Source organism: Mesoplodon densirostris, chromosome 2, assembly GCF_025265405.1.
Source record: "Mesoplodon densirostris isolate mMesDen1 chromosome 2, mMesDen1 primary haplotype, whole genome shotgun sequence".
Lineage (NCBI taxonomy): Eukaryota > Metazoa > Chordata > Mammalia > Artiodactyla > Ziphiidae > Mesoplodon > Mesoplodon densirostris.
This window is the reverse complement of record NC_082662.1, coordinates 165,135,121-165,161,273: the sequence shown is the minus strand read 5'-3', so window position 1 is coordinate 165,161,273 and position 26,153 is coordinate 165,135,121. Positions and strand designations below refer to the sequence as shown.

The following is a 26,153-nucleotide window of genomic DNA, read 5'->3' as shown; positions in this document are numbered from 1 at the left end:
TTTATTTTAGGCTCTATACTTTCTGATTCAGTTGTAGTAAATAAAATCCTGCCTAGCTTTCAAACTTTAGTTCCTCCAAGTTATCAGTTCAAGTAACAAGAGGAATTCTGGATGGGGAAGAAGCATGTGGCAAGACAGTAAACCTATTTAGAAAAAACTTTATAAAGTTGAAAACTGAAAAACAATTCATGGAATAAAATCCTGTTCTTTATTCAGCAATCATGAAACGCTCTTTGAAGGCTGTTTTAAAACAACACCAACTTTGAGACATTTATTTAGTCTAATTCTTGTGGAACATAGTTGATCATCTTTAAAGGCCTTATACTAGCAGTTCATCTTGGGTAACAGTATTCAAATCAATGCTCTATTTTAGAAGATATATAACATTCATATCTCTTTATTAATCAGAAGAGTCTTGGAATTATCTCTATTCTCCGTATGCACAAAAGTAAATAAATTGATGACTCTATTATATTCTTTATCTTAAACAGCATGCATGTGAGACATCCTTAACTACGGTTGCCTATCTCTGCTTCACAAGATACAGGTGATGCTAGAATTTGAAGCCAGAACCCAATTCTAGTGCTAGGAGCTAGAACTGTAACAAACCAGATGCAGGTAATTTAATTGCAATGACCAGGAAGCCACACCAGCAGAGCGAACAAACTCCATCCTCAGCTGCTTATGGAGACCATCAGCTTTGATAGAGTACAGATGCCCACGGCCAGACTGAACACGGAGAAAGGACATCCATTTCTCTCTTTTTCTAAAGGCCTACTCTTTCTCATAAAGGACTGACAGCAACTGACGTAAGAGAAAGATTTGGATGCAGAAAGAAATTTGAAAATTCAACTCTAGTCAATTTTAGGCTTTCGTTAAATTCAGAGTTTATCCTGCCACACAATAAGATTGTCACTAGGTCAAAGGAGGAAGAAGAAATCTGCATGCCTTGAGATTTCAACTATTTTGCCATTTAAAGTGTGTCTTGCTCAAAGTACATTTTACCTTGAACTTTGTGGATCACGCGTCACAGTAAGAAATATATTCTGCGTCATAACCCAGTACACATAACATACATACAATTTAAAACAAAAGTTTCATGAAAGCGACCCTTATTATAGGCAATATGGTAATGTCTATTTCATGTGTCTTCTTTTTTAATGCTGGCTACATACCACAGATTAACTTCATGATGGAATAATGGGTCACAACTATAGTTTCAAAAACACTGCTGTAGTACATACACGTGGTCTGCCCTTTACCTACCTCTCTACCGGAATCTCACACTCCACCATACTCCCCCCACTGCTGTCACCCGCACACCACCTCATAATCTATCAATAATAGCGATTCTTTTTTCACATTAAACCGTAAGATCAGTGCCTGCAATACTCGAAGCTCTTTTGATCTTTTTGCTAGTGCTGCCTAGAACCCTTCCCTCAGATCATTGCACTTTATCACTTAGACTTCAAGCCAAAAGTCTCTTCCTCCGATGAGCCTTCATTGACCACGCAATTTCTCAAAGAGCCACCGCACACAACTCGAGCCAGGACAGAGGGTGCGAGGAGGAGTTCACTGCTCTTAGGGTTGTTGGGGAGTCTGAATGACAGGCACCAAAAAACAGTATTTCACAAATATCTGAGTGCCTAACATGATATAAGCAATAGCAGTGAACAAAAGAAAGATCCATTCCTCTAACAGTTCACAGTTTAGCAAGTGTGACACATCTATGAGCAAATAATTTCGACTGAATATGGTAAGTACAAGTTTGAGGGGCCTTTGTGGTAACCAGGTAGAGATGTCCAGGAAGCAACTAGGCCTTAACAGGTCTGAGATGAAACTGAAATTTAAGAGTGAATGCTTAGGCATTAGTAGAACTCTTGTGTGTGGATGAAATCAGCCAAGGAAAATGTAGAGACTAAGAAGTGAAATTAATTAAGGAGTGAGTCCCAGAAAATGACATTTTAAAAACAGGCAAAGCCAGTGAAAAAAAAGAGGGAATGCATAACCATGAGCTTCAGTTGTCAGAGAGGCTAAATAAAATAAATTTTGAGAAGAAATTACTGGATTTAGCACTTAAAAGGCCGTTTGAAATTTAAGCAAGAACGACTTCATGAAGCCATTAGAGAGGAATTCAGACAACAGTGTTGAGGACACAAGTGACCGAGCAGAATTTGATACAAATGGAAGCACTATGCTTTCCAGCAGTTTACTGATAGATTGATGGGAGGACTGGATAAACACAGGAAGGGGAAGGGCTTTTGTTTTATTTCATTTTCTTAAGATGTATGACTTGAACACCGAGGAGAAGGAAATGGAGAGGAAGAGGCTGAAAGCACAGGAAAGAAGAACTATAACCTGAAGCAAGAGTCTTGTAAGGAATGGGAGGGAATAAGATTTAGGGCAAAGATGGAAGCATTACCCTTCAACACCTGTTTCTATCAACTAGAAACACAGGACCAAATGATGGGTAAAAAATATAGATCAATATATAGGTTGGGGCATGAGGTTAAAGAAAGTGACTGTTAGACTCTGTCATCTGCTTAGAATGGAGGGGAAGGGACAGTGTTTGTAAAGTGAAGGTGTGGAAAGGGCTCGGAAGGAAAAGGGCGGCAGAAGATTGGAGTAATAAAATGGATTGCTGAGGGGCTTCCCTGGTGGTGCAGTGGTTGAGAGTCCGCCTGCCGATGCAGGGGATGCGGGTTCGTGCCCCGGTCTGGGAGGATCCCACACGCCGCGGAGCGGCTGGGCCCGTGAGCCATGGCCACTGAGCCTGCGCGTCCGGAGCCCGTGCTCTGCAACGGGAGAGGCCACAACAGTGAGAGGCCCGCGTACCGCAAAAAAAAAAAAAAAAAAAAAAAAAAGGATTGCTGAGTAGTACTGGAGAAGGGGTGGCGGGTGGGCCTCTGTTAAGTTCATAGCTATACTCATCTGACAATAGTCATCTCTCTATCCTCCAGTTCCTCACCTGTAAGTGTTTAAAATATTTGGTAATTAAGTGAATTAACTAGAACTCTGGTGTTTTCAAACACGTGACTGAATTAAAATCCACAGGCTTTTTTAAAGTGTAAATACGGAGCCCCATTCCTATTTATTCAGAATTTCTGGGGGTGAGGCTCTAGCAAGTGAATTTTCCAGAAGTGATCTTGAGGGGCATTCCTGTTAAAAAGCACGGACCTAGAAGGTAATCAACTGGCTAGAAGAGAGCTAATGCAAAATACAGCTATCACTATATGGCCCTTAGGGTGTGGGACAGTACTCGGCCACTCAAGAAAGCAAAGATTTCAGGAACTAGGGAGGTTCGGATCAGTAATGAGAAAGTTATACACACACCACAACATACTATTAAATGAAGAGCGTTAAGGTGAAGCTGGGAGCTTGAAAAAAAATGCAATGATGAAAAATGGAAACATTTTAAATGTTTGTTCGAAATAATCGCTCACCTCAGACTATTAGACTCAGTGTCTTACCCCTAAACTTCCTGTCACATTACTCTCAAGGCTTAGCAGTACCAAAGTGGAATTCAGAGTGCTACAAGAAATAGGGAAAGAGGAAATTGCAGGGACTGCTCCTGTAAAGGGAGAAAGAGATAACGGCGTGAAGGCAGATGGGACGCGGACGCCTCTCAGTGCCCAGACAACCAGGGACCTGGGACGCTGAGTAAAGAAGACCCCGGAGCCGTTCTGGCCTCGCCTGGCACTCACCATCACCTCAGGAGCTCAGCACAAGGAAACAGGTATGGTTGCGACAGGAAGTATACAACACCAACACCAACGCCGAGTTACTCTGGCAACAGAGCTCCACCTACTGCCGTACTTTGCGTGGGCCGCCCTGCCCAACCCTTCGTCCCTATTTGCTAAAAGTACACTCAGTTCCGCCCACCCAATCGGCAGACCCGCCCTTTCACTCCGTCGCCTGGGGCGACGGAACACCGCCTACCTCGTGCCAGCATCATCACTTCCGTTTGGCCGACAGATAACCCGGAAGTTCAAACTAATACGCGGCTAGGGTCCGAATAGTCTACATTTTATTTTTTAATAAGAGTTCATCCAGTTTTCACTTACTGAAGTCTTACAGAAGATGTTCTGTGTTACTTGAGTTTAAACGCACCACAGAGTGTGTTTACCTTTTTCTTTTGGAAAAGCATCCCGGAAACGAAACCCTGAGTAATCGGAAGTGATTATTTGTGAACCGGAAGCTTGATGTCACCAAGGCCTGGGCGGATTGGCTTCAGAATGCAATAGTGTGTGGAGAAGTTAGCCCAGTGAGATCTAGACGAAGAACCTGTAAAGTGAGGCCCCCTACAATAGGAAGAGTAAGAGTCTGAGAGGTAAGTCCAAAAAAGGGCTTGTGTAACTAAGAGGGCGTTTTGGAACGGGACGGCGGTCTGAGTTGAAGTTTGGTGTTCAGTCGCTTTGTAAGGAAAGGTTGCCTGTTGTTCCAGGAAGGCTTGTTCAGACAGGCACGGAACTTGGGATTCGACTTCTGGGGACCGCAGAGGTTGACAGGCTTGTCGCTTCCATCCTGCCGCCTTCATACCTGTTACCCACTCCAGACCCATCCTTCACCCCCTTCCCTTGGTGTTTGCCGGCCGACACTGGCTGTGCTCGTACATTTCGCTGCGCTCGTACATTTCGCTGCGCATCTTCTGGGGGCTCACTGCTCTTTCGAAGGGTCTTTGGAGACCTGTTTTCAGAACAATAGGAGGAGGGTTTGTGACTTTTGAGGAAGGTAATCGTGGGAGATGCTATGCCGAGTTATATCGAGTACCCGAGTGATCATTTTTGTGGTGAAACCAGTTGTCATCCAGTGTCCAGTTCATCATACTCATAATCACTGCATTAGTATCACCATCCTTCTCACGTTCTCCACTGAATCTTAGTCTATACTGTAAGGCCATGCATACATTTCTGAAAGCATATGCTATGCCATTTTAATTTTATTACCAAGAAGTGCAAATTAAGTTATGAATTTTTTGTCGCTTGTTAAACATCTGAACAGAAGCTCCTCTCTGATATATATAATGAACAAAATAGTGTCAATAATGTCTACTGAGAACATAGTTTACTTTAATTACTTTTAAATTCCTGGTGTCATATCAGTGATACAAAAGCCCCTACAGTAACTATAGTACTCTTTCTGAGCTAAATTTAAGGACACACATCTGATAATTTAGAAGATACTGGTGGTAATTTAGAGTATACACTGAAACAGAAATTTGAAAATAAACCACCCCTAATTTTTTTGAGACATTTGGTAACCGTAACAATATCACCTTGTGAAAAAGGGCTATAAGGGGCACCTCCTAAATGCAGCCTTATTAAATGCAGAAGGAGAATATCACAGTATATAAATTACGGGGACTTAGTGAATATGTTTATATGGTATTGTTTTAATTCTTTCGTTTTATACATTTTTAGGTTTTTTAGTAGAAGTCTTGGGGTGCATTTTTATTGGTGAAAAAAATGACTACTCTTGAAAGTTTAGAAACCAAAGGTAAGTGTTCTTTTGCTGATAATTGTTTTTAAAACATGAAATTTATGATGATAGGACGAAGGACTGTTTGAGCCAGGTAACCAAACCCCATAGAGCCCTTGGGAATCATTTGTATTTCATATCTCTTCATGTTTGTTTTTTAATGCAGTGTTTACATTTCAGTAGTACAGATATACAGGTGAATAGTAACATCATTTGGTAGTATTTATTAGATGACTACTACTGTTAAACAGTAGTGTAAAAGCAAATTTTTATAGCTATGTTCTCTGTCCACTAGAAGATTAAGATTTAAATAAATAAGAATGTACATTTTAAAAGATTTGGGTAGATGAACAAACAACTAGCAGGTATAAAAGACCTTTTTCTTATTGCATTGGTTTGTTAGGGCTGCTGTAACAAAGTATCACAAACTGGTCGCTTAAACAACAGAAATTTACTGTCTCACAGTTTTAGAGTCTAGTAGTCCAAGATCAAGGTGTTGGCAGAGCCATGCCCCCTCTGCAGGCACTAGGGAAGGATCTGTTCGAGGCCTCTCTCCTAGTTTCTGGTGGTTTGTTGGCAATTTTTAGTATTCCTTGGCTTGTAGACACATCACAGTGATCTTTGCCTTTTTGTTCACATGGCATTCTCCCTGTGCATGTATGTCTCTGTGTCCAAATTTCTCCTTTTTATAAGGACATTAATCATAGTGGATTAGGGTGCACACTACTCCAGTATGATCTCATCTTAACTAATTACATCTGCAATGACTTTATTTCCAAATGAGGTCACATTCTGAGGTATGGGTGGGACACAATTCAACTCCGAACATTTGCTAACTACAGTAGTTACTTCTTAGTCCTGCCTTGCTTGTCCTTTGTATAACATTTCATACTATTGATCATTCCCACTTTTTGAAATACTTTCTTTCCTTGATTTCCATGACTTTACTCTTATTTTCTGTCTACTCTGTGGCCCTTCACTGTCCAATGCAGTAGCCACATGTGGCTATTTGAGCTTAAATTAGTATTTTTTAAAATTAAAAATTCAGTTTCTCAGTCACATCAGCCACATTGAAGTGCTCAGTAGCCACATGTGGCTGGTGGGTATTGTTTTAGAAAGTGCAGATATAGAACATTTCTATAATTGTAGAAAGTTCTGTTGGACACCACTGCCCTAGTTATAGTTTCTTTTTAATTCTCCTCTTCTTCTGGTTTATCTTTTAATGTTTTTCAGCCCTTCTTCTCTTCTACTCTCACAGCTTTAGTAATTATAAGGATGGCTTCCAAATCTATCTATAGCTCAGATGTCTTTCCTTGTGATTCAGAACCTTGTAGCTTACTGTCTACTGATTATCTTCACTTAGACACAGATAACAGTCTTAGCATGTCCCAAAGTGAGCTCCTCTTGATTCAGGTTATTCTTGGGTAGAGTGAGTTGTAGAGGTTGGAGCTGTCAGTGAGAGATGGGAAACTATTTTCTAGAAGCCAGTTTTGCAGCAAGCAGATCTCCAAAAGCAAACTCTTTAAATGGGGTTTAAATGTGTTTAGACAGCGAAGATCATGCCAATAAATATTTAATTGAATTTAATTTAGCTGAGTGCAAGAGCATTTTAGGTCACCAGAGGCTTTTTATATTATTAGAATAAGCAAACCAGAAACTGAAATGAAAGTAATAAGCTGGGGATTAATGGGAAATAAGAGCAATTAAATCATAACTACTATGAAAGCAGTTAGCATGGTACTTGGCAAAAAACGAAAAACTAAATACGACATTATCATTAGTAATTAGAAGTTAGTTATTGCAAGGCCTCTGTGAAATTATTTATTTGTTGTTACTTGTTTGTAATGAGGATTAGAGTTATAAAGCACTTTCACATACATTATTTCATTTGATCTTAATTTTACAGTGAGGTAGATAATTCAGCTGTTAGTCCTAATCCTTCATTTAATATCATTTTAACTGTTAGTGAAGAACAGTTACTTGTATCACATGGCCTGAGAAAAGGTGCACGTATATGGTTGCCATTTGTCAGTTGCCTGCATTTCCTATAACTGCCTCAGAAAAGAAGCAAGATTGGCTTATAGGGACAGAACTTCTCAGCAGACATTTGAGCAATACTGTCATCATGAGAGGGATGTGTCCTTGCTGCTAAGGCATTTTGAAAGGGAAACATGCAATAAATAGGAAAAATTAGAAAATTTGAATTTGAATCCAAAACTTTTGGGGGAAGCAAGGTTGAAATTAAAAGTAAAGGGATTAAAGTCAGACAGTTCAGTGAAAATAGACCAAATAGGAAGGTCTGAGATGTTCAAATATTTATAATTCCATAAAATAGTCTAACTTTTAACTCTAAGTCTGTGGAACAATAGTTGTTAGGTGAAAAAGGATTCCATGGACAGATAAATTAGAGAAATGCTGGATTAAGGGAGAGATTATACTACAGGACGCTTCAGAGCCTTTAATATACTGATGTACACTGTGCAGCTCCAAAGAGATATACATGGTATGCAGCACTGCCCACACTTATTTGACCGGGAAGCTCTTTTATTTGCGGGGCCTGTGACAAAAGGAACGTTTGGATTCCACGTCAGTAAACGTGGGCCTGACTCTTAAGTCCACTGCCTATAGCATATTTTTCTAATTTAGTGGTAAGTAAACTTCATTGGGTGATACTGGTGACATATAAAAGAATATTAATTTAAAATTACCAAGTGATGATCCCTAATTTAACTTTTATAACTGAATCTGCCTACGATCTGAAAAGTTTGTCAGATTATGAGTTAGCAATTAATGATTTCGTGTAGAGGAAAAAAATTGAGCAGTTTTTAAATGAGTTAGTTATTGGATGTTAAAAGGAAATCTTCTAGGTGGTGTGTTAATGTTAACATTAATGAACTTCCATAAGCACTTACTCACCTTTTCTGCACCAAGCACCATTTCATTAAGCTGATGATACCAAGATTAGGAGGCAGTCCCTGCCCTGCAGAGATCTCAACAGTTTAGTCTAGGAGAGAAACAAATTATTATTATTATTTTTTTTTTTTTTTTGCGGTATGCGGGCCTCTCACTGTTGTGGCCTCTCCCATTGCGGAGCACAGGCTCCGGATGCGCAGGCTCAGCGGCCATGGCTCACGGGCCCAGCCGCTCCGCGGCATGTGGGATCTTCCCAGACCGGGGCACGAACCCGCATCCCCTGCATCTGCAGGCGGACTCTCAACCACTGTGCCACCAGGGAAGCCCGAGAAACAAATTATTTTGAAACACTCTTGTATTTGCATTATTCTGAAAGCAATGTAGGATGCGGGGGAGGGGTAAGGTTACGTGGTTTGCCCAAGGTCACACAATGTGTGGCAGTGGAGACTGAAGTTTTTGACTCAGAGCCTAGTCTAGTTTTATTACACCATCCTGCTGGCTCTGAGTATCTGTCTTCAGAGATTTACAGTTTTATCAAAAAAGGAGAAATGTTTGTTTCATTACAGACTATAAAATAATGTTCTTTTTGCCTCAGTATTCTAGAGCAAGGGTTGGCAAATTATGGCTCTTGGGCCTGCTGAGAATATTTGCAGGCAGTCTGATAATAGGATTCAAAGTTGAATCCCACTTAAGCCAGGTGTTATCCCAAGTAAAAAAGAACTCTATTCTTTTCATTATTAGACCTATATTACCCCAAAAAACTTCACTCAATTATTATAATTTGAATTTCATCTTTAAAATGTTGTTTTTTTCTCTTCATATATAAATGCCTATATATCAGTAGTATCCTTAATTTTGCCTCATGGTCCACGAAGCCTAAAATGTTATCTGACCCTTTATGGGAAAAGTTTGCCAACCCCTACTGAACAGTATTATTTGTTCTCTTGCTACATTTCACCAATTTGGGGGAAAGGCAGTGAGAATGAGCCATAAACCTTAGATATGTTTTAATTCTTTGATAAGTGATCACAGGTGTAAGTTAATGTTGATGAGTAATTGAAGAATTGTTTTGTTGGTTCCCTTCAAAGAATGGGAAGGGATTGATGTTTTGCTTTACTTAAACTTACTCATAATTACAGAGCTGGTACCATAGATCACTGTCATCCCACTTGACTGAAGGTAATTGCTCATGAATGTGCCCTGGATTGGGCCTAGTGCCTTTGTAATAAAGGTTTCTACGTGGGTCACAGAAAAAATAGGATTATGAAAGTAAGTTACTGGGCGAGAAAATGTAAAGTCCTAACTCCCCCTTGCCTTCTTGCCCGTGCACAGTAGCTAGAAGCACAGTTGTTACAAAGAGGGAGCTGCCATGTGAGATATGGTACAGCTTTGGGACTCACAAGTGCTTGAGTAAGTAGAACAGTTTAAATAAAGGAAGAGTAAATTGAGTTTGAACCAAATTGATTGAATTTCTTGATTGGAATTTTATGACAGTTTTGTCTGAAGAGAGATTTCTGTTCAATACCCATTGTTTCTTTGCCTTTTAAATTTAGCCTTAACCATTTTGTGATTTGTTCTTGAATCTCCATTACCTAAAATTCCAACTCAAAAATGTTATGACTTGCCTAGAAATCGTATTTAATCTTAACAGATGTCACACCTGCTTCTTATTTCTTCAGCTTCAGTGGGCCTGAATAGCATAGCTCTAGTGTGTCTTTTTGTTTTGTTTTTTTATTGTGAATCTGTAGTTAATTCATGACTCTACATTACTTCTTAAATGCCAGGATGTCTTAGTGACAAAATTAAATTTGCACAAGATAGAGTTAGACAAACTTGAAACCATATTTTAAAAGCATGGGAATAGGCCTTTATTTTTAAACCAGTTCAGTGGGAATTCTCCTTCTCCATGCTGATGTGCTACAGCATGAACTAAGTACCAAACCCTTTATTTCACTTTCGGAAGTATTCCTTTGTTCATCTTCTTGAAAGTAGAGTCAGTCCTAAAGCTCAAGGTATGTCTTAGTTAACATTTAATACAGAAATGACAAAATATTTTATTTTAATATAAAACATTTTGTTAAATAGAACACCTTAATGTCTTTCTACCTCCTGTGTAACATAACTCAGGATTCCCAGTACATTACTACATACTTAGGAAAAAGTCCCCAAAAATCTGATAAATGAAAAAATAGTCCTAAAGTCTGATGATATAACTTTGTAAAACTTTAGCATAAGAGAATAAAAGGCACAATTATATTTTATGATATTAAGCTTTTTCTCCCCTTAATCAAGATCCAAAGTTATTAGATTTTTTTAAAGAATAATAATAAAAGCAATAGGAGGTAACATTTAATGAGTGCTTACTGTGCCATTCTAAACACTTTAGAATGTTTTCTTATTTACTTTTAAGTATTGCATTAGCTCATGGATATGGAGCATGCAAAAAATAAAACTAAATAAAGACATAAGTAATAGATCTACTGATACGTCAGTAGGGTTATTTTGTGAGGCAGTTTGACAATGAAGATCTTCACCTGGCACATTAATTCTATTCTTGAGAATTTATTCAAAAGAAATAATTCAAAATTTGAAAAAAAAAACCTGTAGGCATAAAAATATTCACTAAAGCATTTTTATAATAAAAAATTGGAAAGAGTCTAAACATCCAACAATAAAATAGTAATTAATTAAATAGTGCTATATTAACTTGAAGGAATAATATAGTCATAAAATGAAAATATGAAGACTAGCAAAACAGAAAAATATATTAAGCTTATAAAGTTAATTATGAGTATAAGTATATAAAAATATTGAAGAAATTTGAAGTAATGAAAAGTTATTTTAGAATGATTAGAATATACATAATTTTTTCTTCTTAATATCTTTTAATAATGTAATGTTTTAAAAAAAATAGTAATAGAAACCAGAAGATATGTGACTGTGTATGATGATAATCTGTTCTACTCTGTAGTTTCTGTATCTATATAACTAAGTTTGGAAGAAGAAGAAAAATAAGCTTATTAAAATGTAGAAACCTGGGAGGGATGGATTGCGAGTTTGGGATTAGCAGATGCAGACTATTATATATCAAATGGATAAACAACAAGGACCTACTGTATAGCACAGGGAACTATATTCAATATCCTGTAATAAACCATAATGGAAAAATATATGAAAAAGAATATATACATACGTATAACTGAATCACTTTGCTGTACACGAGAAATTAACGCAACATTGTAAATGTATATTCAAATCATATGAATATATGATTTGGCTAGATAGTAATGAATTCACCAAAGACTGACCAATAGTCCATGATTGTTCAGTTAACATTTTTGTAGAAATCAAATTTCTGTAGAAATATTTTTCTACCACTTATTGCACACTTATTATATATTACCCAGTAACACATGTTATCTTTTTACATGTATGTCCTGTCTCCTCAAGTTTAGATAGTAAGTTTCTTAAGCATAGAGGTCCCCACTACCTCATACAATGTCTGGCCAATATCAGGCACCAAGCAGCATGTTTGTTGCCTGTAAAACTCAAAAGTTTATCATCAGCATTGTTATATGTGCTTATCCTTTTCCCCTCCTCTTGCTTCCATTTATTTATTGTTCATCAGATAGAGAGTTCTGGGTACAAGGCACTTTACTAAGAATATAGTGGTAAACGAGTGACACATAGTCCCACCCTCATGGAACTTATATCCTAGTGGAAGGCATAAATAGTATATCACTAATTACACTGAAAAAAATGTTTACCATTTTGATAAATGGTAAACAGAGAAAGGCAGGGTCTTTGCTCTAGGGGCGTGTAAACAAAGAACTTAGCCTAATCATGGAAGCGAAAGGCTTCCCTTTGGAAAGGTTGAACTGAGATTTGAAGCATGAGTAGGGGAGAAGAAGTTAGGAAGAAGATTCCAAGAATATTCCAAGAAGAAATGTCTGCAGAGGAAGAGGAAGGCATTTGCTCCTATTGAGACACTAAAAGAAAGCAAGTAACACTGGAACTTAGGATCTGATCCACAAACAGAACTATTGCCTCACCAACCTTGAACTTACTGCCTCTGCTAAGAGCCCTATTTGTCAGGTTGCAAAAGCCCACAGAATTTATATAACAGTTATAGTGAACTTAAAAAAAATGCAGATCTGATCTGCATCAAACCCCTGAATGGCTTCCTATCCCTCTCAGAATAAAGACCAAGATCCTTACCATGGCCTATACGGCCCTTGGTGATCTGGCCCCCTGCCTATTTCCTGGGTCTCAATTTATGCCATTCACTCCCTCAGATCTAGGCATGTGGGCTTCAGTAGTTGTGGCATGTGGGCTCAGTAGTTGTGGCTCACGGGCTTAGTTGCTCCGCAGCATGTGGGATCTTCCCGGACCTGGGCTCGAACCCGTATCCCCTGCATTGGCAGGCAGATTCTTAACCACTGCGCCACCAGGGAAGTCCCAGATGGGAGATTATTTTAATTGAGCAAATTAGTAAATGTGTGCAGCAATGTATTAAGTGTTACAGAGGAAAGGAATGGGAGCTACCATTTATTGAGTGTCTGCAATTCTGTGCCAGACACTTTTGACACTTGAAGGGGCAGTGTGTGCAGTGGTTAAGGCCTCAGTCTTTGGGACCAGGCTGCCCAGAATTGCATTCTGCATCTTCTACTTGCTAACTGTGTGGTATGACTTTGGGCAAGTTCTTGAACCTCTTTGTGCCTTATTTTCTTCATCTATAAAATAGAGCTAATTATATTTACCTCAAAGGGTTACTGTAAGGATAAATGAGTTATGTGTAAAGTATTTAGTGTTTGGCACATGGTAAATCTTTTATAAGTGTTGTTTATTTGTTACTTAACCATTTTCTCATTTAAGACATAAGGTAACCCTAGATGTATTGTTAAATTCATTTCATGGAGGCTAAAACTGAAGCTCAGATAATTGCAGGATTTTGTCCAGGATTGTACAGATAGCAGTGGTGGAAATGGGACTCAAAACCAGATCTGGCTGATCCCAGAGTTCATGTCATTTCTATAATACCATGCTCCTTCCATTTGTTTAGGGCATGATGCCTGGCCAGAGTGTGCTTATCAGACTTATTGGGAAAGTGAGATTTAGCATATAACAAAACCCATAAATGATAATTATGGTTCATGATTAAGATTCAAACTGAATGTTTGAGATAGTAAGTAGCATAGGCATTCAGAGAGTAGACTAGAACAGTTGGGAAAATTTAATGCAGAGTAGAGTTTAAGCTGACTTCTTAAAGGGATAAGTGAGAATCACAGTAAGTGTCAAAAGAAGCCATTTAAGAGAATAAGAAATAGCAGAAACAAAGGCCTAGGAGAGAGAGTATTAAGGAATCTGGTTGGATAACTTGTGAAGCATTCTTTGCTAAGAGTTCACAAAAACAGGTCAATCTATTTTGAGGTAGACACTTTCAAATACGTATATACATAGCTTATATTTATTTTTATATTTAACTAATATTATTGAATGTCTACAACGTGCCAGGCATTTGATCTTATTACATTCTTTCGTACCACAACCCTGTAGCATAGTTGTTACTATCTCCATTTTGCAGATTAGGAACTAGAGATTCATGGAGGGTTACATTATTTACTTACGATTATACTAGGAAGTAGAAGTTGAAGCCGAATACCTTGATTCCAAATCTCTTGCAGTTTCTTCCAAGAGAGAAACCATTTACTTAAGGAAAGTTTGAACCTGTAAGACGTTGTTCATCTTTTGTTGACACATGATTGTTTTGAAAATTTTTACTCTAAATTTTTTCCCTTTTTTTCAGTACCAGAAATTCTGAATGTAGGGTAAAGCATGTCTTAGCATTTTCCTGGCATTTCTTTTCAGTAAGTAGTTTATGTTTTGTTTTCCCTTCTATAGTCATCCTTACTTCATCCCCAATTCGAGGAGCGGGAGATGGAATGGAAACTGAGGAACCACCTAAATCTATTGAAGTTACTCCTGGAATCCAACCTATAAAGCATCACATCCTTCCAAGTCCACGAAAGAAAGCAGTTCCATCAGAAAGCCCAGGCGTTCTTCAGCTGGGGAAGATTCTCGCTGAAAAAGCAGTGGAAGTCGAAGCTGTAAGAATATTAGTTCCCAAAGCCGCTATAACCCATGATATCCCCAACAAAAATGCAAAGGTTAAGTCTGTGGGACATCATAAAGGAGAATTACTTGGCCAGCCAGAGGGAGTTGAAGAACCCAGAAAGGAACTATCTGAGGTAAAGAATATATTGGAAAAGCTCAAGAACTCTGAAAGGAGGTTACTACAGGACAAAGAAGGTCTTTCAAACCAGCTCAGAGTACAGTCAGAGGTAAGAACAGCCTTAATAGGTTTAATGAGTACCTCTCTTTATACCTGGGCCTTCTGAGCCTGCATGTTAGAAAACAATACTTCCTCTTGCAGTGTCATTATAACTTGTCATTTATCTAAAAAACTTCCTCTTAACTTTCTCATTCTCTTTAGTGCCTCTAATAGAACTAGTTTATGTTGGGAATTTATCTTCTAAACATGGTTGAAGTATGAGGTACTTTGGACAATGTGAGGTACTTTGGACAAGACCACCTATAAGTTGTAAAGGAGGTTACAGTTATGAACTTGCAGAACGGAGACTGACTAAGTAAGACTAGTTAATAATCCTTGCTTTAAGAATCCATAAATTCCAAGTATTTTTTTCTATGTATAGATAATACTTAGAATAAAGAAAATGGTGGTATAAGTATCAGTATCTTCATTATAAATGGAAAATTATCTATAGTATTTGATTCACTTTCTTTAATCTTTACATCTTAGTAATTGCCTTACCAGCCCCACTTTGCCTCTCTGTTAGATTATACATCTTTTTGCTAGATGTTAGTCTTTGTGACACCATGGTTAGTGGTTGTCATCCAAATATGTTTCTAATATATTTAATAATATATTTTAATATATTTTTAAATAACTGATTTCAAATTACAAAACTAGTACATATTTATTTGTAAACATTTTAGAAAATACAGAAAAAATAATGAAAATAGTGCTACCTATATTATACCATCTGGCTATAAATGCATAATTATACATACTGAGTATATTTTTGCCTTGTAACTCACTTTTTTTAGTTGTTTTTTAATTGTTAATACAGGATATTCTACTAAAATATCATTATTAATAGCAACAGTGTTCTTCAATGACTGCACCATATACCAATACCTTTTATTGGACATTTATGTTTTAATTTTTTGCATTTTTGATAACAATGTGAAGAACATGCTTATAGACATGTGAATTGCTTTCTTTGCTTAAATTCATAAAAATAAAAATCCTAAGGCACAAAGAAATCAATTTTTTTTTTTTTTTTTGCATTACGCGGGCCTCTCACTGTTGTGGCCTCTCCCGTTGCGGAGCACAGGCTCCGGACGCTCAGGCTCAACGGCCATGGCTCACGGGCCCAGCCGCTCCGCGGCATGTGGGATCTTCCCAGACTGGGGCACGAACCCGTGTCCCCTGCATCACCAGGCGGACTCTCAACCACTGCGCCACCAGGGAAGCCCAGAAATCAATTTTTAAATGTTGGAAAAGATTTATAAAACACTCTGTCGTATCTTTTAGCAAAATGTATTGGTTCAGTTTTCTAATTTTTTGCCTTTAAGTGTTGACTGGAGGCAGTTTGTTATTTTTATGATAATGATTTGTACTCTTATAATAAGAGGCTCAGATTATAACCACATGGACTATAGATTAATAGAGACGTAGACATGGTTGTATACATTATGAAACTTAAATATTTAATATCACTTTTTGATACACACTTTTAGTAATGGAGGTCCAAACTACATGAAACACAGTTTCTCTTTTGTTCATTTTGCTACATTAAAGTCACTGGCATCACTTTGAGCTTGTTGTATTGGTCATGATTTCCTCCAGGTCAATCGTGAGTTAAAAAAGCTGCTGGTGGCTTCTGTTGGGGATGATCTTCAATATCACTTTGAACGTCTAGCCCGTGAGAAAAATCAACTTATTTTAGAAAACGAAGCCCTAGGTCGAAACATAGCTCAGCTTTCCGAACAGTTAGAACGGATGTCGATACAGTGTGATGTGTGGCGAAGTAAATTCCTTGCAAGCAGGTATTTTATATTTTAAATAGTATTTCATTTCCTAGCTTTTGCTCTATCAGATTTTTGACCCCTAATGCAAGAAAATAGATTGTAGTGTGAAAATTTCTGATTCAAATTGTCAGAGTACCACATATATTATTTAAGATGTGGACTCTCCCTCCTCTGGATGGTCATACAGTCTCCATAAATGGAAGAGTGGTATCAAAAAGCACCTCCCTCATTCCAGAATTCTGAGTTACTCTTCTGTAGTAGAAATCACTCCTACTACAATGTTTAAGATCAAAACAAAACTGTAAACTCAGGCAATTAATAAATGTGTAAATTTTTTAAGACTATTTTTCCCCACCTTCTATCTGGAGAACTCAAATATCATTGCCACTCCGTACATCATATTTTGTCTCTCGTGCTCTGTTCTCATAGCTCATTTTACTACATAATAGAGCTTCCCAACCTTTTTCTCACCATGCACAAACAGAAAATGATAACATCTGTATGACATACTGTATAGCATAATGGATGAGGCTACTCTCCAGTAGAGGTGAGAACCCAGGCCCATGGACACACTGGTAGTTGGGAAGCTGTCTTATATATTATGATTGTCTATTTATCCCCTCCTTCCAACTTTGAGTTACTGGAGAACAGGATCTGGGTGTTATCCATCTAACACACATCTATTTCTAATTGTACTAATATAGGATCTATTTGGAGAAATGAATTTACTGTTTATTGACTTAGAATGAATATTAATTAATTCTCATTGAACAGCTTAAGAAGCAAATCATGCATATATTTTACAGATTACTGTAATAACTTTGTTTTAACATTCTGATCAATGCTGATAGTAACACTCTAAGGGCAATAATAATAAACCAAACTTTATTGATATTTTAGTTGATTTAATCTTTTAATGTCAGAATTGTTTTCATTTTAAGGAATTCAGTGGTTACTATGGTCTGAGACTTTAGTTTTAAGATTTTCAGCTGAATAAAAATACTTTAAAATTTTGCTTCAGTTCCATCAATAGAGAATTGGTTAAATACATTTTGGTACATCCAATCAAAAGAAAACATGAAGCTGTTTTTTTTTTTTAAAAAGGGAATGAGTTAGCTCTATGTGTGCTAATATGAAAAAAAATCACCAAGATAAATTATTAGGTGAAAAAAAAGCAAACTATAGAAAAGTTTGTATTAAATAATCCCTTTTTTGTAAATAATATGAATATAGTTATTTTTACACATAATTTTATGTTGATATACACATAAATTATTTTTTTCTAGAAAAATGTATTGGTTACTTTATTGATTACTGATTATAAAAGGATGGGGATGCTGGACAGGAAGGACTTAGTTTTGCTTTTTTATAAATCTTTCTATATTTAATATTTTTCTAAGGACAAAGAAGTAATTGATGGCAGAAAAATAACTCATTTTTTTCTCTTAAATTTTCCGTATTTAAAAAACATTTAAATAATATTATTTTTTTCCAAAACTTGATTAATCTAGAGTAAGACTGAAGTACATTCCAAAGTCACTATATAGAAAAGTTAAAAAACTGTTTCCTTTGTCATTTTGTAAACAGATATTTTAATTGAGTCCCTTTAATAAGTTCTAAGCTCATAAAGATTTTAAATGTTTTTTAGTGAAGATTTAAAAACTGAGAAGTAATTTGACAACATTAAATCTTTTTTGTAAGTTTTTACAAATGACAGTCACAAAGGTAGTATATTAACTTCTTAACACTGTCAGAGAATTTATATGTAAGATTTTAATCTTTTCCAGGGTTATGGCAGATGAGTTAACCAACTCCAGAGCGGTTTTACAGCGTCAAAACCGTGATGCACAGAGTGCTATACAAGATCTCCTGAGTGAACGGGAACAGTTTCGTCAGGAAATGATAGCTACGCAGAAGTATGGCACTTGTTTACATTCTGAACTCTTCTCCTTTCTCCTGCAATTTTTGTTATTGAGATAGTTCTTTAGTATTTCTACAGTTAATAACTTATTGAGCATATACATTTTAAAACAGATGCCCAGGGGAGGGAGAAAGACTGAAAAAAACAGAAGACATGCTTCTTTTATTCTTAATTGGGGAGAGAATTAGTTATATCTATAATAGAAGAAATCTCTGGATTTAAAAGTAGTTTTTGGTTACAGTTATAGCAGTTTTGTATGGTTTTTGGTAGAAGCCAAAAAGCATACCGGTCTTTCCTTTGGAAGGAGTTTTTTTTTTTTTTTTTTTTTTTTGGCGGTACGCGGGCCTCTCCCAGCTGTGGCCTCTCCCGTTGAGGAGCACAGGCTCCGGACACACAAGCTCAGCGGCCATGGCTCACGGGCCCAGCCGCTCCACGGCATGTGGGATCCTCCCAGACCAGGGCACGATCCTGTGTCCCCTGCATCAGCAGGCAGACTCTCAACCACTGCGCCACCAGGGAAGCCTGGAAGGAGATCTTTTTGAGAACTGTTCTACAGTATTAGAGCTTACTTTCATGTCTATATGCACCAGAACTGTCAAAATTGATAGTCTTCCTTAAATGTACTTTATACTTTTATGTAGTTGATTTCTTACAAGTCAAATAAGTAAAGGTCAAGAGAAAATCATAGGGGAAATTAGAAGAATGAAAACACAATATATCAAAATATCAGATTCTGTGGGAGACAACTAAAGCAGTGTTTAGAGGGAAATTTATAATTTTAAATGCTTATTGTAGAAAAGAAAAAAGGTCTCGTCAATAATCTAAGCTTCCTTCTTAAGAAACACAAAGAGCAAATTAAGCAGAAGGAAGAAAAGGATGAGAGCAGAAATAAATGAAATAGAAAGCCAAACACTGGTTCTTTGAAAAGATAAGTTTACAAAACCTCTACGCTGTATAATCAGGAAAAAAATAGATACACATGACTAGTATCAGGGATGAGAAGGAGAGGGGTATACTACAGTTTCTGCAGACATAGGAAAGACAATAAGGGGATGTTATGAACAACACTATGCTAATCAATTCAACAACTTAAATGTACGATCTCTTTAAAAGACCCAAACCACCAGAGTACTCAAGAACAGATAACCTGAATAGCCCTAACCTATTAAAGCAATTTACTTTGTAGTCAAAAACCTTCTAGTAAAGGAAACCCCAGGCCTATATGGATCCATTGGTGAATACTAACAAACATCTAAGGAGGAAATAAAACCAAATTTACACAAACTTTTCTAGAAAATAGAGAAGGGAACAATTTCCAACTCATTTTATGAGGCCAGCATCATCTTGACACCAAAACCAGACAGAGGCACTACAAGAAAACTACAGGCCAGTATCTCTAATGAATACAGATGCAAAAATCCTTAACAGAATTTTAGTGATTCAAATCCAACAGTATATAAAAATGTTTATAGATTGTGGCCAAGTAGGTTTTATCCCAAGCATTATAAATTAGTTTATCATTTAGAAATCAACCAATATAACTCACACAAAAAATTATCATACACATATACCATATGAATATGTCAATAAATGCACAAATCAAATCAGTAGTTCTATAATACTGTATGAGTATACTATTATATTTTACCTGTACTAAAATACGAGAACTAAAAAATGTACTGTTTGTTGAATGATTTCCACATAACCATAAAATCAATAAGTGCTTTCTGTAATCTGACTTATTTTACCAGACTTCCTGATTTATTGAGCTCTGAGAGAAAGAGGAGAGAGATACTATATGATTTCAGAAATATGTTTCTCATTTATTCATCATTCTTGATTTTTATCTTTTATCCTCTTATTAATATTCAGTGCTCATGTGTGTTCTTTGCAGGTTGTTGGAGGAGCTCTTGGTTTCCTTGCAGTGGGGAAGAGAGCAAACTTACTACCCTAATGCGCAACCTCACAGCACAGCAGAACTAGCGTTAACAAATCACAAGTTGGCAAAAGCAGTAAATTCTCATCTTCTGGGAGATGTTGGCACTAATGGTCAAAAAAAGTTTCCATCAGCAGTTGAATTCTGCAGCACCCCAGCAGAAAAAAGGGCTGAGACGGTAAAATACTTCTCTTTCGTGATCTGTGGAACCTCTAAGACTGTCCTCTTACTGAAAGTTGACATGTTGTAATGGGAAGTGCTTGGCATTGGGAGTTAGGAAATATGGGATCAAAATTTGATTCTCATACTAATGAGCTAGTGATCTTGGAGAAAATTATTTCCTCCTGTGAGCTTTAATTTTCTCAAACACTCTATTCTTGAGGAGAAAAAAATGTAGTTGTTTTTAAAGATGACCTATTTGGGGCTTCCCTGGTGGCGCAGTGGTTGGGAGTCCGCCTGCCGATACAGGGGACACGGGTTCGTGCCCCGGTCCGGGAGGATCCCACGTGCCGCAGAGCGGCTGGGCCCGTGAGCCATGGCCACTGAGCCTGCGCATCCGGAGCCTGTGCTCCGCAACGGGAGAGGCCACAACAGTGAGAGGCCCGCGTACCGCAAAAAAAAAAAAGATGACCTGTTTTTTAGCTACTGAATCATTGATAATCCTTTTCTTGAGCTCATTTTGATATGAAAACCACTGTGTAGAACTTTTAATTTAGTAATCAAGAGTAGATAATTGATTACTTCTGGTCTAAGATATTATTTGTTTTTTCCCCATATAGATGGGAATGTGCCAGACTCCACAGAATCAATTAGTGTAGACCTGGTACCTTCAGTCCTGCATGAATTGAGGGCTCATGCAGGTGACCTGTCAAATACTGTGGTCTCACAGTTCTACAACCATCCAGGTTCATCCTCATTACACTTCAGTATCTGACTCCCATGTCCCCATCATAGGCCTTGTCATTACCAGAACTTTTCCACTTTTAAAATCTTCAACATCTCTCCATGAACTGTGATCTCAACAGTTTTGAGGATTCCATAAAATAATACATATAAAGCCTGTAGCAGTTTCCAATATAGGTACAGTAATTTCTCAATAAATCGTAGCTATCATTTTTATTATTATATCCTTCATCCCTCTAATCCTGTTGCCTTTACAAGTCCTATCAGTTCCTTCTAATTTATCCCCTCTCCCAAGTTCAAACACCTGATCTCCAGGCTAGACTTTAGCAATAGCCTCCTCACCAATATCCCCCACCTTGCTTTTGACCTGCCTCCACGCCATCCTCTACTGTCAGTGAGTTATTTCAAAAATGCCAATCCCATCATTCTTGGTACTGCTGTTCAGAGGGCTCCCAGTCTCCCTCATTACTGAATCTGAATTATTTCATATTGTAGAGAAGGCCTTTCATTAATCATTATTCCAGGTCCCCTTCTCTAGGATCATTTTCCAGGTGTGTCCACCCTCTGCACTTCACATCCCAGCAGTGTTAACCACTTTCATTCCACAGAGAGGCCACTGTATCTCATGCCTCTGTACATACTTTCCCTCTGCCTACACTGCCCTCCCAACATCTCTCTTCTTGCCCAACCACTATATTGCCTTTAAGAATCAGCCTTCCCTGAATCCCACAGGCAAACCTAGATGTTCCTTCTTCCAGGCTTCCATTTTGTACATATATATATATATATATCTAGTATAGCTCTTTATCATGTTAAATTGCAATTGTTTGATTCTCCATCTCTCTCCCAAACTGTAAGTTCCTTAAGGAGCTTATGTCTTACATTTCCTCAAGGTCTGGCATAATCCTTTGTACAACAGTAGGTGTTCAGCTATTTACTGAATCAGTCCCTGAAACTAAACTCATCAGCTTTATCCAAAATCGTTTCTCTTTTTCTATTCTTTTTGTTGGGAAATGGTGTTGCTGCCTACCTGGTTGCTGCCAGTAGCATTTGGTATAATTAACTACTCCTGATATCTTGAAACACTCTCTTCCCTTGGCTTACATAACCCTACACCCTCCTATTTCACTATACAATGGTGGGTAGCCTCAAGGTTTGGTTTACATCCCCTTCTCCCAATCTTTTATCCACCTTATCTCATTGAACAAAACTGACAGTCCTACTTCCTTAGTGTCCCTTGGACCTTTTAGCCACATTGCTTCAAGGTCAGCATTTCTTAGCTAGATTACTGCTGTAAACTCCCTTTCTCTGTTCTTCCCATGTCTGCTTTAGTGCCCACTCCTTCCCTTATCCACCCGCTGTGTATAGAGTGATCTCTCTGAAAGGCACCCTGCTTAAAATCCTTCCCTATCACTTTCAGGCTAAAATCTAGAAACCTTCTATCTATACTGGTATCTTGGTCTCCTTTAATTGTATTCCTTTGGCATTTTGTTTCTCTCTCTAAAGGCACATATTGTAATAACATATATAGAGAGTTGGGGTACTGTTATAATTTTCCCTTCTAAATTTATAAGCAGCTTTAAGATAAGCCCTTTATCTCTGTTTGTCCAGTAGCAGCTAACAAAGTTCCGTAAAAAATAGAAGGATATCAAAAACTAAATTGAAAAAGCAGTAATCCAGTAGAAAAACAGAGGTACTGAAATAGAATGGTAGCTCTTAAATGATGCCAGGACATTTTTAAATTAGCTATAGCTCTTTGGGTACATTGGTAACTTAGAAGGAAAAAAACCTGCTGGACAATATGAGAGCTAGGGAAACAGACATCTCAAGCCATTTCTGAAAGCTGTTTTGAATAAGCCTTACATAGAAGGAGAGAAAGCTCTTTCCCCCACTGCTTTTTCCAATTCCTTTCCAATTCCAGTACCTGCCTCCTTTGCCCAATAACCCATGTTCATCATATGATGATGGTTGAAAGAATATGAAAATGAGGAACAGGAGCTATGAGCCAGCCATGTTATCCTTGCCCTTAATTGGAGAATTTTTTTCAACCCAAGAGTTCCTCCTGTTGTGGGTCTCAGTAAAGGAAACAGAATAGGAAAAATCAGAGCAGAAGAATTAAGAGAGTATGGTGTCCATGAATCCAAGAAACAAAAGCATGATCGTTAGCATAAAATATTGCATATAAATTAGAAAAAGAGAAATGAAAACCATTGATTTTACAAGTACATGATCAAAAACTTTGAAATAACATTTCAGTAGAAAAATGAAGGCAGAATCCCAATTCCAGGCAGTTCAGTGAAGGACTGAGGGAGAAAGGTAGTGCATACTTTTTGGTTAAAGATAAAAATCACTTACAGTAAAATTGATATAACCTAATTTTCTTTTATGTTTTCATATATTTTCATCAATATGCATAAGAGTATTTCATTATTTTTTAAAATAGGTAACCTAGGTAATATAATAACTTGACATCATTGTCAAATTTAGAGCTTTTTGAGAAAAGGCATAAGTTCTCTAATCAAATTCATCATTCAGATGTTATTTTTATGGCAGTTTCATACTAATGAAATAGCAGTTATTGGTAGTTATATATTAATAAAACCAAGGGCTTTTACAGTCCTTACTGCATTCATCTGACATCACCTCTTATTTTCCGTAGGTTCTACGCATTTTGGATCCAGTAACCTGTACAGAGAGCTCACCTGGAAATCCATTTTCTGAGTCTTCACCAACCACCTTACTTGCTACAAAGAAAAATATTGGACGATTTCATCCCTATACAAGATATGAAAATATAACTTTCGGTTGCTGCAATCACTGCCAGGGAGAACTTATTGCCCTTTAACAGTCAATATGTTGGAGGCACACTATAGAGTCATTATTATTTGGCAGCTGGGGTTCTTTTAATGCTAGAAGTATTATCACTTTCTATTTAAATAATATATATCCCCAAAGATGTTTCACGTACTGGACTCCAGATTACCCTTTCTTAATAAATATCTCAGGGTAAGAAAAAAATGAAACTGTGTAGATATATTTAAAATAGACAATACAGGCATTACAGGATGGTTTTCCTAAAGGACTAAAAGAAAAAGATTCTGTACCTTTCTTTTAGGCTCTAATTTATTAATCTTGCTATATATTTTACATAAGCAAATTAATTTCTGTACTCTAAAGCAAGGATTGGCAGACTACAGCCTTGGGTCATATGCAGCCATACCCATTCATTTACTGTTGTCTGTGGTTGGTTTCATGTGCTACAACAGCAGAATTGAGTAGCTACAACAGGGTTTGTATGACTAGCAAAGCCTAAAATATTTACTATCTGGTCCTTTACAGAAAAGGTTTTCTGACCCCCACTCTAAAGTAAAAGTAGCTGGCAGGGGTTGGGGAGGGAGTGGGATAGGAGTCCTTTCCCTTTTTGGTGATTTTTAGGGGCTACAAAAGAGTCTTACGGAAATACTGTGGGTGAAGGGACTACTTTAAAAATAAATGCTATATGTTAGGAAACTTTTAAATATTTTACAGCCACATTAACAAATGCTTGAGCAAAACATGTTCTCATTTTGGTTTTGTGCAGGGGATTCCATATTTTGAATGGATGCAACTTGATATATAGAAGGAACATTCTAACTATTGAGCTTATTTTGGCAATTGCAGCACAACAGGAGTATCCAATTTGATACTTACGAAATATGGCAGAGAAAGTAGGATCTTTCTAGAACGTTGTTCAAACTCAAAAATGCAATTCATCAATTTTTATGTCATATATATTATTATTTACTTATGACTGGCTATCGTCAAACATCCTTTTATATACCTTTAAAAATGTCCACAAAATGTTTATACCAAATTACCCTAACTGGTTGCAGAAGTACCTATCAGTAAAGAAATCCTCAAAAGACAAATCTGATCAAATAACAATATGTTTTAATGTAAACTTAATGGTTTTGTTTTGTTTTGTTTTGGTCTGATTCATCTGAGTTATAGTTTCAAGTGGCAATAAATTTCTCTACATTCTTTAGTGTGAATATTTATTTATTTTCCCCCCAGAATGATGTGCTTCAATTCAAGTCTTCATCTAGCTTATACTATTTACAACTGATTCTTCAGCCTTTCCTTTAGGTTTACTTAGTATAAAACATAGAAGAAAACATAGAGGAAAAGCTCCATGACAGTGGATTTGGCAATGATTTCTTGACTATGACACCAGAAGTACAGGCAACAAAAGAAAAAAATAGATAAACCTCATCAAAATTAAAACCGTCTGCACAGCATAAGAAATAATCAACAGAATGAAAAGGCATCCTACAAAATGGAGAAAAATATTTGCAAATCATGTATCTATTAAGGGTCTAGTGTCCAGAATAAATAAAGGGCTATGACTCAACAACCAAAAATCAATCCAGTTAAAAAATGGGCAAAGGAATAGACATTTCTCCAAAAAAAGATATACGAATGGCCAATAAGCACATCAAAAGCTGCTCAACATCACTAATTATTAGGGAAATGCAAACTGATAGCACTTCATATCCATTAGGATGGCTATTACCAATAAAGCAAAATAACAAGTGTTGGCAAAGATGTGGAGAAACTGGAACCCTTGCGCATTGCTGGTGGGAATGTAAAATGGTGCAGCCATTATTGAGGACAGTATGGAAGTTCCTCAAACAATTAAGCACACAATTGCCACATGATCCAACAATTACACCTCTAGGTAGATACCCAAAAGAATTGAAAGCAGGGACTCAAAAGGATATTTGTATACCAATGTTCATAGCAGCATTATTCACAATAGCCAAAAAGTAGTAATTCACATGTCCTTTGATGGATGAATAGATAAAATGCGGTATATACATGCAATGGAATATTATTCAGCCTTAAGAA

At 37.1% G+C, this 26,153-nt stretch overlaps 2 protein-coding genes across 3 annotated transcripts in view; one reads left to right on the top strand and one right to left on the bottom strand.

Moving 5' to 3' along the window:
- NME7 (NME/NM23 family member 7) overlaps window positions 1-3,796 on the bottom strand; it is a 263,827-nt gene extending 260,031 nt beyond the window's left edge. For both annotated transcript variants that reach the window (XM_060091294.1, XM_060091295.1), the window contains exon 1: window positions 3,705-3,796. Coding sequence is in view for 1 of the 2 variants with exons in the window: in XM_060091295.1 (XP_059947278.1) it covers window positions 3,705-3,707 (3 nt within the window). In the remaining variant the exon portion in view is untranslated. The remainder of the gene's footprint in view (window positions 1-3,704) is intronic.
- Window positions 3,797-4,165: 369 nt separating this feature from the next.
- BLZF1 (basic leucine zipper nuclear factor 1) lies at window positions 4,166-25,275 on the top strand. The gene is made up of 7 exons (XM_060088592.1): window positions 4,166-4,330; window positions 5,421-5,496; window positions 14,293-14,732; window positions 16,325-16,524; window positions 18,294-18,422; window positions 20,322-20,541; window positions 23,926-25,275. Exons 2-7 carry the CDS (start codon window positions 5,466-5,468, stop codon window positions 24,109-24,111), a joined length of 1,206 nt encoding a protein of 401 aa, XP_059944575.1. The 5' UTR covers window positions 4,166-4,330; window positions 5,421-5,465; the 3' UTR covers window positions 24,112-25,275.
- Window positions 25,276-26,153: the final 878 nt, after the last annotated feature.